The sequence below is a fragment of the Lynx rufus genome, unplaced genomic scaffold, assembly GCF_022079265.1.
Source record: "Lynx rufus isolate CCGP_SWC_20201006 ecotype Redwood Valley unplaced genomic scaffold, mLynRuf1.p SCAF_3, whole genome shotgun sequence".
NCBI lineage: Eukaryota > Metazoa > Chordata > Mammalia > Carnivora > Felidae > Lynx > Lynx rufus.
Genome location: NW_025814845.1, coordinates 142,658,058 through 142,670,120, shown reverse-complemented (window position 1 = coordinate 142,670,120; position 12,063 = coordinate 142,658,058). Strand labels below are relative to the sequence as shown.

Here is a 12,063-nt window from a genome sequence, read left to right as displayed (position 1 = left end):
CTTTATTCCCCAAAAGCTATCATTGGCTGAAAAGATGACTGGCTTTCACTCGCTGAGGTTGTCTACTCATGTCTACTCAGCTCTGAACTAAGTGTGGCCAGTGAAGACATTCTGCCTGTGTTAGACATGAAGATAACCTCACTGTCATAAACTCCACAAGAGCACACCAAAGTAGATGGAGCGGAATCTTTGAGTTTGAGGATTCAGCATCTTCCCCTGAACAAATGCCATATTTTAAATCCTCTTTTGACCTGAAAGTAAAACCGGAAAACATTAAAACCTCAGTAAAGAACAGAGGCGCATTTGAAAGCAGAAGTATTTCTGTAGCATTGGAACTATATCTGTGCATTAGTGTGAGGAAAAAAATTGTATTGAGTCCAACACAGGTTTCTGTGATTCAGAATAAGGAATGATGTTGAATTAATTTTTTGGTCAGTTTGGTTTTATTTTATGATCCAGTCTTTTTAGATATAAAGCATTCATCATTATCCAGCTCAAAAGGTCTTACATTAATAAGAATTGGAGGAATCTTGCCAACTTGTCTTTCATTGGATTATTGATGTGTTTGAAGTTGTATAATAGTTTATTGCTAGTATAGCAATTGTCAGTGACTTGGTTTTATTTCTAATTTTCAGAAAAAGTGGTGTGAATATTTCATCCTAAGTAATATAAACATTTTTGAATTTTGGAATCTGAATTTAATTCACCTTTGCGACTTAAGTGATGAGCTTTTGTTGAAGAATATTGCTTTTTACTATGAAAATGAAAATGTTGAAGGTACCATCTTAATATATTATAATAACTGTACTTTCACCCAGAGATAAACATTATAAAGAACTTAAAATTTCAAAATAATTTTCCTATATGTCCAACATATAACATAACAATTATTTTCCTCCCAATCTTTGTTTATACATGTATATAAGTTTTATTTAGTTGCAATCAGAGTGAATGTTATATTTTTAAAAATTTTAACTTAATATACTCCACAAGTATTCTTAGAAAAAATATGTGTTTGGGTATTTAGCATTTCTGGATCATTTTAACAGTTGAATTTTTCATTTAAATATATGCATAACATTTAAAAAATATTTACTTTAATTAATATAATCAATGTATTACTATGAGATATTTAGGGAATTTTAATTTTTTCCCAAAGATAAAGCTGATTTATATATTTGGAAAAAAATAAAAAATTAAAATTTATTTTTCTTTCTTTGAATTATTTTCTTAGAATAATTTTTTGCTGTTTCTTAATAGCCAAAAGGGAAAAAAAAAAACATGTTTTAAGAGAGCTATAGCCCATTGTACATTATTGAAACTTATTTGACCTCTAGAATTTGGTTCCTACACATAGCAAACATTGGAATGAGTTAACTGCATTTAAGTTTAGCAACCCTCTACAAATTTTCTCATCTCTGAAAAATGAGCTTTGGTCAGTTTTATTGGTTGTAGAAGTTATATGTGGCATAACCTTTTTTAACCTTATAAAATTGATATCCACAGTTATTGTTAGTTAAGACAGTTGCAATCTTAATACTTAGCTATCAAATAGGAAAACAAGATAATTTGAAAATCTATAGTCACATTAGGGACCATATTCATTTAGGTATCGTGTGGAACTCACTGAAAATTTCACTGTTTGAGAAATATTTCAGAACTCTATGAATTTAGTAAAAATGTGTGCTTCTCTATATATAGGGATGACTTTTAATGTTTAGTACTTTTAAATATTATATAGGCCTACATTTGAATTTGGGAGATGTCATTATGAAGGATTATGAACATCTCTGGAATACTGTGTCAAAGTTGGTCAGAAAGTTTTCTGTTGGAAAGCCATTTCCTCTGAGAACAACAAAACTTTCTTTTCTTGAAAAGAGTCCATCACCAATCAAAGGTAATAAATCTATAAATTAATTTGAAATGACAGTTCAAGTCTCTGAAAATGTTTTGAGTGCACCACTAACTAAATGCTACAGGTCTAAATTATTTTCTGGCACTATGCATTTTAATAATAAGTTACCTCTCACTGTATCATTGGGGTTATATATATAACCCCAATGATACATATGTATACATATATATATACACACACACATATATATACACGCACATATATATACACACACACATATATATATATATATGTATGTTTTGCTCGTAACTAATTGTTGCCAGTTAAAAAAATGCCAGTTATATGTGAGTTTCATTTCTATCAATATGGCGGTATAAATCAGGTGAAAAATCTCTTTCGGGAAACAATTGAAATGCTGGTCAGACACACTAAACATCTTTTTGTATTATCACAGCTAAACTCAAAAAAATAGAAGGGAAATTCCAGGAGTCAAAAATAAAGGGAGAGGCTGATCTCTGGGTAATTCAAAATGAATTACTCTGATAATTTTTAATTATAAGTCCATCTTCCCAAGAATCTGTGGTTTCAATTACATTGTAAGTAGGGTCAAGATAACACTAAGCCAGATAAATAAGGTGATCAGAAGAATCTGGTACATTCTCTGTAAGGGAAAAACATCATAAGGCCTGGTTTTACAGGATACATGTTTTACTCATACTCTGACAAATCTGAGTACAAATACAAATTTATAAAACAACAGAGGAAATAAACTGCTAAGAGAAACAATAAGCTATGGAACTAGAATAATTTTGTAATTATCGAAAGTAGAATATACTATATACATACTTAAAATGCTTAAAAAAATAAAATATGAAATTTGAAACATGAGAAATAAAGTAACCAAAGTTGTAGAAATGAAAATATTGTCAATGGATAGGTTAAAAAGCTGATTGGATATTGCTAAAGAGAATGTGTGAACTAGAAATAGATCAAAAGAATTACACTTCAAAATAGAGATGACCATGTTATATACCTTAAGCTTATACAATATTATATGTCAGCTACATCTCAATAAAGCTGAAAAGAACTTAAGAAAAAAAAAGAAATAAGAGATGAAACAATAAAAAAAGATATGTCAAAAAAGAAGATATAATGAAGAAGTCAAGCCTTTCATTCATTTGGAGATTCACAAGGAAAGAATGAACCAATGTGGGTTAGACAATATTTGAGGAGATCGTGGCTGGGTATTGCCTGGATTGATGAAAGACAAGAATTGCACATATAAGGATGTATGATGAATCCTAAGTGGGCTAAATTAAACATAAGCACGTATACACTCATAGATAAAAACACACACTGGATACAATATAGTAACGCTGTAGAATACAAAAAAATAAATATCTTAACAAGAGTTAAAGAACAAAAATTAGTCTATGATACACTACCCTATAACAATGATAGAAATCAGAATATAGTGAAATTACATATAATTCTTAAAATATCATTTAAGAATGAAGAAATAATTCACCATTGTAAGAAATACAAAAATGAATTTATCCATCATCATAGCATCACAGAAGATGTTTCCATACGATTGAATTTCAGGAAGAATAAAATGTCCCCCTAAGGAATATGAGAAGGAAAGCTAATGGGAATTTGGGATGTGTTGATATATTTCCAAATATGGGGGAAGAATATATATACTTTTATATCCAGATGAGTTTCACCAAGACTTAAAATTTTATTTTTTATTTTTTAAAAAAATTTTTTTTAACGTTTATTTATTTTTGAGACAGAGAGAGACAGAGCATGAACAGGGGAGGGGCAGAGACAGAGGGAGACACAGAATCTGAAACAGGCTCCAGGCTCTGAGCTGTCAGCACAGAGCCCGACGCGGGGCTCGAACCCACGGACCATGAGATCATGACCTGAGCTGAAGTCGGACGCTTAACCGACCAAGCCACCCAGGCGCCCTAAGACTTAAAATTTTAAAAAAAATTTTTAAGTGTTTATTATTTTCAAGAGAGAGAGAAACAGAGTGCGTGTGGGGAAGGGGCAGAGAGAGCAGGAGACAAAGAGTCCAAAGAAGGCTCCAGGATCTGAGCTGTCAGCAGAGAGCCCAAAGCAGGACTCAAACCCATGAACTGTGGGATCATGACCTGAGCTGAAGTCAGACGCTCAACCAACTGAGCTACCCAGGCACCCCTCACCAGACACAGACTATTGAGTGCAAGTAATTTATTGATCCCAGGAAGAGCAAATAAGGAAGTGGTTAGGTAAGATCGGGAAGAGAACAAAACCAATGTAGGACAGGCTACTGGTTTCCACTGTGGGTAACTACAGGTAGATTTCACTGAGAATCTTAGAATGGTGTACAAACCACCTCAGAGATGTCTCACCTGAAGAGACTGGGGCATTTACTGTGAAATTCTTGTCATGTTTTTGGCTGAGGGTTATCTCTGGGGCAGTGGAGACTCAGCACCTCTGGCCTTCTTCACATGGCTGTAAGAAGAAAAGTGCTCTGGCAGAGACTTGGAGGATGAAGATGTCAGGCAAACACAGAACAGTGAACACCAAGGGATTAACAGGCACAGCAATAGCAGCTTACCTAGAATTATGAACCAGATAGTAATAAAAAAGCATTTATTAGAAATATTATATATAGGATATATGTGTGTTATGTACGGTATCTATCAAGTTTATGTGTATATATAGAAATACATATACACATATATATCTATACATGGATATCAAAGAGCATGTAAGAAAATACTGTAATGATACCAAATTTCATTTCCCCTAACTTCTTTTTTATTTCATTTTCTTAAAAGTATTTATAGGGTAGATATCTGAGTAAGAGTTCCATATTCAAATTCCTTATAATGGGGGAAAATAAAAGGAATAAAGAGGACACAGGTATTTTTCTACTTACTTACCTATGTGCCTAAATGCTGCCTATTTCGTTATACTCTGCTATGTTCCAAAATGTTTTAATGTGGGTAATAGCTGTATGGGAAGGTCTGGAATTGATAAATGTAAATAAAATCAATGAAAAATGGTTTTTAATGTAAAACTTTACAAAATAATGTATAATATTCCTGTATGAAAGTTTCACATTTTACAATGTCTTAATTTTTTTTTTTTACTTCTTTACAGATACTTCCAAGGAAAATATTCCTAACTTGGGTTTTATTCCAATGTCATGTGAATTGGTTGATAAGTTTGTTGGTGACATTTTGAAAGATTTGCCTTTCTTAAAGAGGTATAAGAACAAAAATGTCTCAATAAATGATTGGGTGGACAAATGATTTACAACAAATGTCGCAATTCTATGAAGTGCAACAGATTAAATGGAATATATTAGATGCAATATGTGTTTGTAATACCAAATGAGTTTAATAGCAAATTTAACAGTGTCTTTGATCTTAACTAGGTTAAAATCAACATGGTTTAAAAAAATTTTTTTTAATGTTTATTTCTTTTTGAGAGAGAAAGAGAGACAGAGCATGAACAGGGAAGGGGCAGAGAAAGAGGGAGTCACAGGATCCGAAGCAGAGTCCAGGCTCTGTGCCATCAGCACAGAGCCCAACGCAGGGCTTGAACTCACGAACCACGAGATCATGACCTGAGCTGAAGTCAGTCACACTGAGACACCCAGGTGCCCCCAAATCAACATGGTTTTAATCTTAGAGTAAAATTACTCCAGCTGGGGTTGCCTGGGTGGCCCAGTTGGTCAAGTGTTTGACTCCTGACTTTGGCTCAGATCATGATCTCACAGTTGGTGAGATCAAGCCTTGCAACTGGCTATGCGGGCTGTGCAGAGTCTGCTTGGGATTCTTTATCTCCCTCTCTCTGCCTTCCCCTGCCAATGCATGTGCACATGTGCAGCTCTCTTTTTCTCTCTCAAAATAAATAAATAAACATTTTTTAAAAAGTACTCCAGCTGGATGTTTTTAATTAATGGATCAATAATGAATATTTGTTGATGTTGATGGTACTGTTAGACATGTTGGCTAGATTCTGGGTTCTTAGGCACCTAATAAACTGCTTTTTGGATTCTAACACCCACATCATCTTACAGAAAGAGGAAAGGTGGCTGTGATTTTTTAAAAATATTAAAAAATGAAATCTAAAAAAATGAAATCTGTGCTGTGTTCTGTTTGGAAGCATGAAATTTAAAATATGCATATATTTCTTTTTGTATCATAGCGATGATCCTGTTGTAACTTCACTGGTTAAACAAAAGGAATTTGATGAACTTGTGCATTGGCATTCTCACAGACCGCTTAGTGATGATTATGACAGGACAAAGTGTCAATTTGATGGTGAGTACTGTGACTCTGGTGAAATAAATTAAAATCAATTTCAGTCTCTGCTTTTTATTTTGTAATGAAAAATTATCAGGTTAGGAGCCACAGTTATACTTCTTTTTTTTTCTTTAATTTTTTTTGAGAGAGAGCTCATATGCATGTGCACGCAACTGGGAGAAAGACAGAGTGAGAGGCAGAGAGAGAATCTTAAGCAGACTCAGGGTTCGATTTCACAAGTGTGAGATCATGACCTGAGCTGAAATCAAGAGTCAGACACTTAACTGACTGAGCTACCCAGGCACCCTATAAGTTATATTTCTTGAATAATGATAGTCTACAAGGTATTTAGATGTATGACAGTAAAGATGGTAATGAAGAAGTCCCACTTCGTTTACTGATAGTCATACGTACACAGGTATGCAGATGTCCTAGGAAGGGAACCAATCCTGCATTTGTCCCCATAAAAATTAGAAGCTGTTTTAAAGAAATATGGTTTATAGTTAAAATGCCTGTGTATTCCTTGAAGTTCAAAACACCAAGGCCATAGTCTTTCAAGCAATTTCAGCTGCTTTTACATCACCCAGTTGATTACGTGTACCAAGTTCTAGCATTTTATGTACCTTCCTGCTGAGGACGGTTAGAACTGCAAAAAGAGGCCCATGAAATCACTAACAGTAGATCCATAGAGATCGAATTAGGGATCTTGTCTTATTGGTTCCCTTGTCTTCATCTCACTTTTGTCTATCCTGATGCTTAACCTCCACCCTTCTTCAAGTTGACAAAACTTACAGAAGAATTGAGGAGTGTGCATAGTAAGCTCACTCATATGAAATACTTGTCAGTCTGCGTTTATAAATGGCTACTAAGATCCTGAAAGATGTGGGGGGGTCTTTTAGATTAACCATTAATATCCTTCAAAGTGGTTTAATTTGATATATGTAGATATAGACACAGAAAAATTAACCAGCTTAATTATTGTCTAAATTGTAGTTTGTTTTGGGTGTGGGAGCAAGTCATACCTTGATTGTTGGGATTTCCTGTGTCATTGGATTTTTCCATAGTGAAAGTATTCTTCAGTTGCTAACCTGTTGGCTCTGCAGCTATGGTTGGAGTAAGGATTTTCCTATCAAGTGATGCCAGAAGCCAGAATATCTAAGATGGATATATTCTAGATTTTGCCCCTACCTTCTTCTTAAACTCATTCACAGGGCACATAACAGAGGTAATACCTAGAATCTGTCATTCTTTGTAGCATCCTAATATTTGCTTTGGGAAGTAGACAGTGAAAGAGTGTTTTGTCACTTCTGTCCTTTAAATAAAGTAAGGATTTACTCCATAGACAAGATTTAGCCTGACTTAAGATTCCCTCTTTAACAAAAGTAAATCAGACTAAATTACTATTCCAAACTAAAAAGTACATGTGTGCATGGGATGGTATGAAGAATTAGTGAGAATGTTATTGAAAAAAAAATAATAGTTTTACATTTCAAGTCTTTTCTTTTTCAGAAAAATCTAGAGATCCTCGTTTTCTTAGGTCTGTGCAGAAGTATCATGTTTTTCAACGATTTTATGGAAGCTCATTAGAATCAGTCTCTCCAAAAGTTGTTGTAACTCAAGCTGTCAAGCCAAAGAGTAATTTCAGTATACCCAAGAACAAAAAGGCACATGTAGGTTCTATTAATTCTATCATATTTAAAACATTTTTTTTCCTTTTCTTAAGTTGATATTTGTTCAATTCCTTTGGTAGTTTCTTTCCATGCTATGCTTTTTCTTTTTATATATGATCGTTGGATTATTTATTATTTATTTGCTAAGAAAGTCTAACCTCCATATAAAAGGTTATATGTGATCCACTGTGCATAATAAAATATATATATGTATTTGGAAAAGAATATAAGATATTAAGTTACTAAAGGCTTGGATTTAGAAATGTTGAAGTAAAATTAAAAATATAGTTCTTTGGGAGTTCTGGTCTATGATGGCAATATAGGAATTTCCTGAAGTCACCTCCTCCTATAGACATAATGAATTTACAGAGACATACAGAAGGATTCTCCATGAAGACAATCCAGAAACTAGAGAAAGAACTCCTACACATTGAACAAATGAGAAAAAACCCACAATGAAACAGGTAGAAGAGGCTGAGACACATTGTCACCAAAAACTCCACCACTGGTGCAGAGACACAATTGGGAGAGAACTCACAAGTCTTCAGTTTTTCCCTCAGGAGGAAAGGATTGGGACCAAAATTTTGGGTCTAGCACCCCAACATTTTAGTTCCACCTGAGGAATGAGCCTCCCTAAAACATCTAGCTTTGAAATGCCAACAAAGCTTGCATCCACAAGACCCACAAGACTTTAGCCTGGCTATCTCCCCAGGGCTCAGCACAGAGGCAGCATACCAAACTGCTCATTCCCTATCTTTCTCCGAAAGAGGCTGATTTGCATACTTTAAAAACAGGGAAAGAGGACTATAAGCATTGTTCTAGAGAAAACTATCAAATCACAAAGGAAGAGAAAAAGAGAAGAGAAGAATAAAGTCAGAAAAAAATTAGTGGCAATAGTAAGTCAATACCTATTAACAGTTAATTTAAATATAAATGGCGTAAATTCTCCAATCAAAAGACATAGAATGGCTGAATGCACACTAATACTAATACTAATATTAATATTTCATTTATAATTGCATCAAAATATCTAGACATAAATTTTACCAAGGAAGTAAAACACCTGTGCTCTGAAAACTATAAAACATCAATGAAAGAAATTGAAAGCGACAAAAAAAATGGAAAGATACTCCATGCTCTTCTATTAGAAGAATCATTGTTGTCAGAATGTCCATACTACTCAAAACAATATACAGATTTAATGCATTCCCTATCAAACTACCAACAACATTTTTCACAGAACTAGAACAAATAATCCTAAAATTTGTATGGAACCATAAAAGACCGCAAATAGTCAAAGTAATTTTGAAAAAAGAACAAACCTGGAAGTATCACAATATATACACAAGATATACTACAAAACAGCATGATATTGGCACAAAAACAGACACATAGATCAATAGAACAGAATAGAGAGCCCAGAAAGAAACCCACACATATATGGTTGTTTCAAGAAAAAAGAGGCAAGAATATATAATGGGGGGAAAGACAGTTTAATAAATGGTGCTGGGAAAATTGGACATCTGCCTGCAAAAGAATGAAAGTAGACTCCTACCATATAACATGCACAAAAATCAACTCAAAATAAAGACTTGAATAAAAGACCTAAAACCATGAAACTCCTAGAAGAAAATGGGGTAAGTGCCTTGGCATTGTTCTTAGCAATAATCCACTTCTGGGTATATATCATAGGAAATGAAAACAGACTATAGAAGAGTTTTTATTTTCATAGCCAATTTTATTGTTAGTGAGATCATCCAATTACGACTTTTTCTCTCTCATTTAGGGCTAGCAAGAAGGTTCTGTGTTTTTTGTTTTGTTTTTTTGAGAGATGTTATAAAGTAGAGAGTTTGCAAAAATTCTTATTACATACTGTAAGATATGAAGACTGGAAAAAAATCCCATTTTTTTCTTTTATGTCATTAGTAATTAAATAAATTCTCTCATTGGGACTAAACACCCTCAACATTGTGTAAATATGCTTTTGTAGCAACTGTTCAGTAAGTCTGCATATTCAAGATATAATAAGCATTGTGTATGGCAAAAGGCCAAAGGTCACTCTTATTGAGAAAGAACCATGCTGAGTTAACCCACTTGGTAGGTGAAAACATTGGGACACCTCAAATAATATTGATTAGAATTAAGTATTGAGAAGTGTGGCAACTAATATTGACTTTATTATAGGCAAAGTTTAGATATTAGTTTCATGACTAACCTGAGTAGTGGGAGGTTTATCAGAATTTTCTTGTCAATACATTCTCTAATTTGAATTTTTAAAAATATTTATTTATTTTTGAGAGAGAGAAGAGAGAGAGAGAACACAAGAGCAGGGAAGGGGCAGAGAGAGGGAGACACATAATCCGAACCAGGCTCCAGGCTCTCAGCTGTCAGCACAGAGCCCGACGCGGGGCTGAAACTCATGAACCCTTAGATCGTCATGATCTGAGCTGAAGTCGGTTGCTTAACTGACTGAGCCACCCAGGTGCCCCTATAAGTCTCCAATTTGTTTTTTGCAGATTAATAAATTGGGTTGGTGAAAGTATAGTAAAGTGGGTCCATATTGTATTTAATCCATTACAGGGAGAGCAGCAGGAACAAATGCAGGAAACATGAAAAAACAATGGCCTGATGTTTCTGATCTACACCACTTGAAATCTGCAAAATTATTTGTGGAGAGGCTTTTTAGTCTTAAATTTAATTGTCATAAATTTTCAATTAACAGAGGCTTTAAGAAACAGATACTAGGAAAAAAAAGGAAACAGATACTGAAATTAAAGTTGTTCCTATTCAAGAATGGGATGGTTGTCAAAATGATCAATATAGACTTAAAAATATTCTCCCATATGTGAAATTTAATCTTGGGATATTTCCAACTTCTTTTATGGTATGTTGTTTTTTTGTTTTCCTTTTTGGTCAGGAGACCAAGGCTGAAATAATTACTAGAGAGAATAAGAAGAGGTTATTTGCTAAGGAAGAACAAAAAGAGGAGGAAAAATGGAATGCTCTGTCATTTTCCATTGAAGAGGAAATGAAAGAGAACTTAAACTCTGGAATAAAGAACCTGGAAGATTTTTTAAAATCATGTAAAAGTAACTCTGTGAAATTTCGAGTTGAAATGGTCGCGTTAACTGCCTGCTTGAAAGCGTGGAAAGAACAGTGTCGCGGTAAAGGTATGTGACTCTATATTTTTTGCTTTGATAACTGGAGAATTAATAAAATAAGGTAATGATAATGGATGTCATTTGTTAACTGGAAATTTGTGTTAGAAGCCTTAGATGCATTATGTGATTTTATCCTTACAAAATTCCTCTAAGTCTTATTACTTCTTTTACCAGTGAGCAGTGAAATCTCAGAGAGAGTCTAAGTAGCAAATATACAGCACATTCCTAAACAAATTCAAATCAAATCAGTCAAAGATAGGCTTAAGAATAACTACTTCCAAAATTGTGCGCATAGTCAAGGGAACCAACAATGACGGTGAGGCTCCCTGGGAGAATCTGTCACTCATCTTTGATATCTGAAGTGCAAACATTTTCTTGCTAGGTAAAACTAAGGATTATGTTTGCTGAGCATGTTTGAATTCTTCCAAATGTTGCTATTGCTTGCATGTGCTCTACTTTGCAATTTCTGTAGAATGTGGTAGAATAAAAAAGAAGAGACAAGAAGAGGAAGATAAAGGAGAAATAAAACTGGGTAGAGACATATAAATTGATAACAGGTGAATGATCATGTGCCATAATAGCTCCAAACTGACAATTCTTCCTAGTAAACCTACGTGATCTGTCCGGTTTGAGCATCTCCACACTCTTGAATCCATTTAACACATGGTTACCAGGTTCTTTTTTTTTTTTTTCCTTCTACTCTTGTTCTGCTAACTTCAATCTCCTTTAACATAGTCAGCCTTTCATTGTGGATTCTGTCACAGTGAGAAGCATAAGATTTCGCTTATATATTTCTCCCTAAACAACATGTTGTATCAGAATTTGCAGTTGATTGCTACTAAGAAAGATCAGAATTCAGTGGCTTACTCTCCTGAGGGTAAGAATTCTATATTGAATTTGTTTTGTAGTCTCTTACAGTATTCAGTGGGTGTTTGGTAATATTTGTTAGATAGCTAAAATATAAGCTTATTGGAGAAAAGGCGAAATTAAAAACAGCCCTAACATGGTAAGTATGGAAAGATTAGAAGTGTGGAGGAATAAAAAGTATATTTATAACTATAAAGAAATGA

The 12,063-nt window shown here is 34.0% G+C and overlaps 1 protein-coding gene across 1 annotated transcript in view; it reads left to right on the top strand.

Annotated features, from left to right (window-relative positions):
- The window catches only part of LOC124520577 (probable ATP-dependent RNA helicase DDX60), a 98,802-nt gene that overhangs the window by 16,897 nt on the left and 69,842 nt on the right, over window positions 1-12,063 (top strand). Inside the window, exons 8-13 of the mRNA XM_047091550.1 lie at window positions 636-777; window positions 1,742-1,897; window positions 5,012-5,117; window positions 6,065-6,180; window positions 7,672-7,832; window positions 10,750-11,002. Of these exons, the coding sequence (XP_046947506.1) occupies window positions 636-777; window positions 1,742-1,897; window positions 5,012-5,117; window positions 6,065-6,180; window positions 7,672-7,832; window positions 10,750-11,002 (934 nt within the window). The remainder of the gene's footprint in view (window positions 1-635; window positions 778-1,741; window positions 1,898-5,011; window positions 5,118-6,064; window positions 6,181-7,671; window positions 7,833-10,749; window positions 11,003-12,063) is intronic.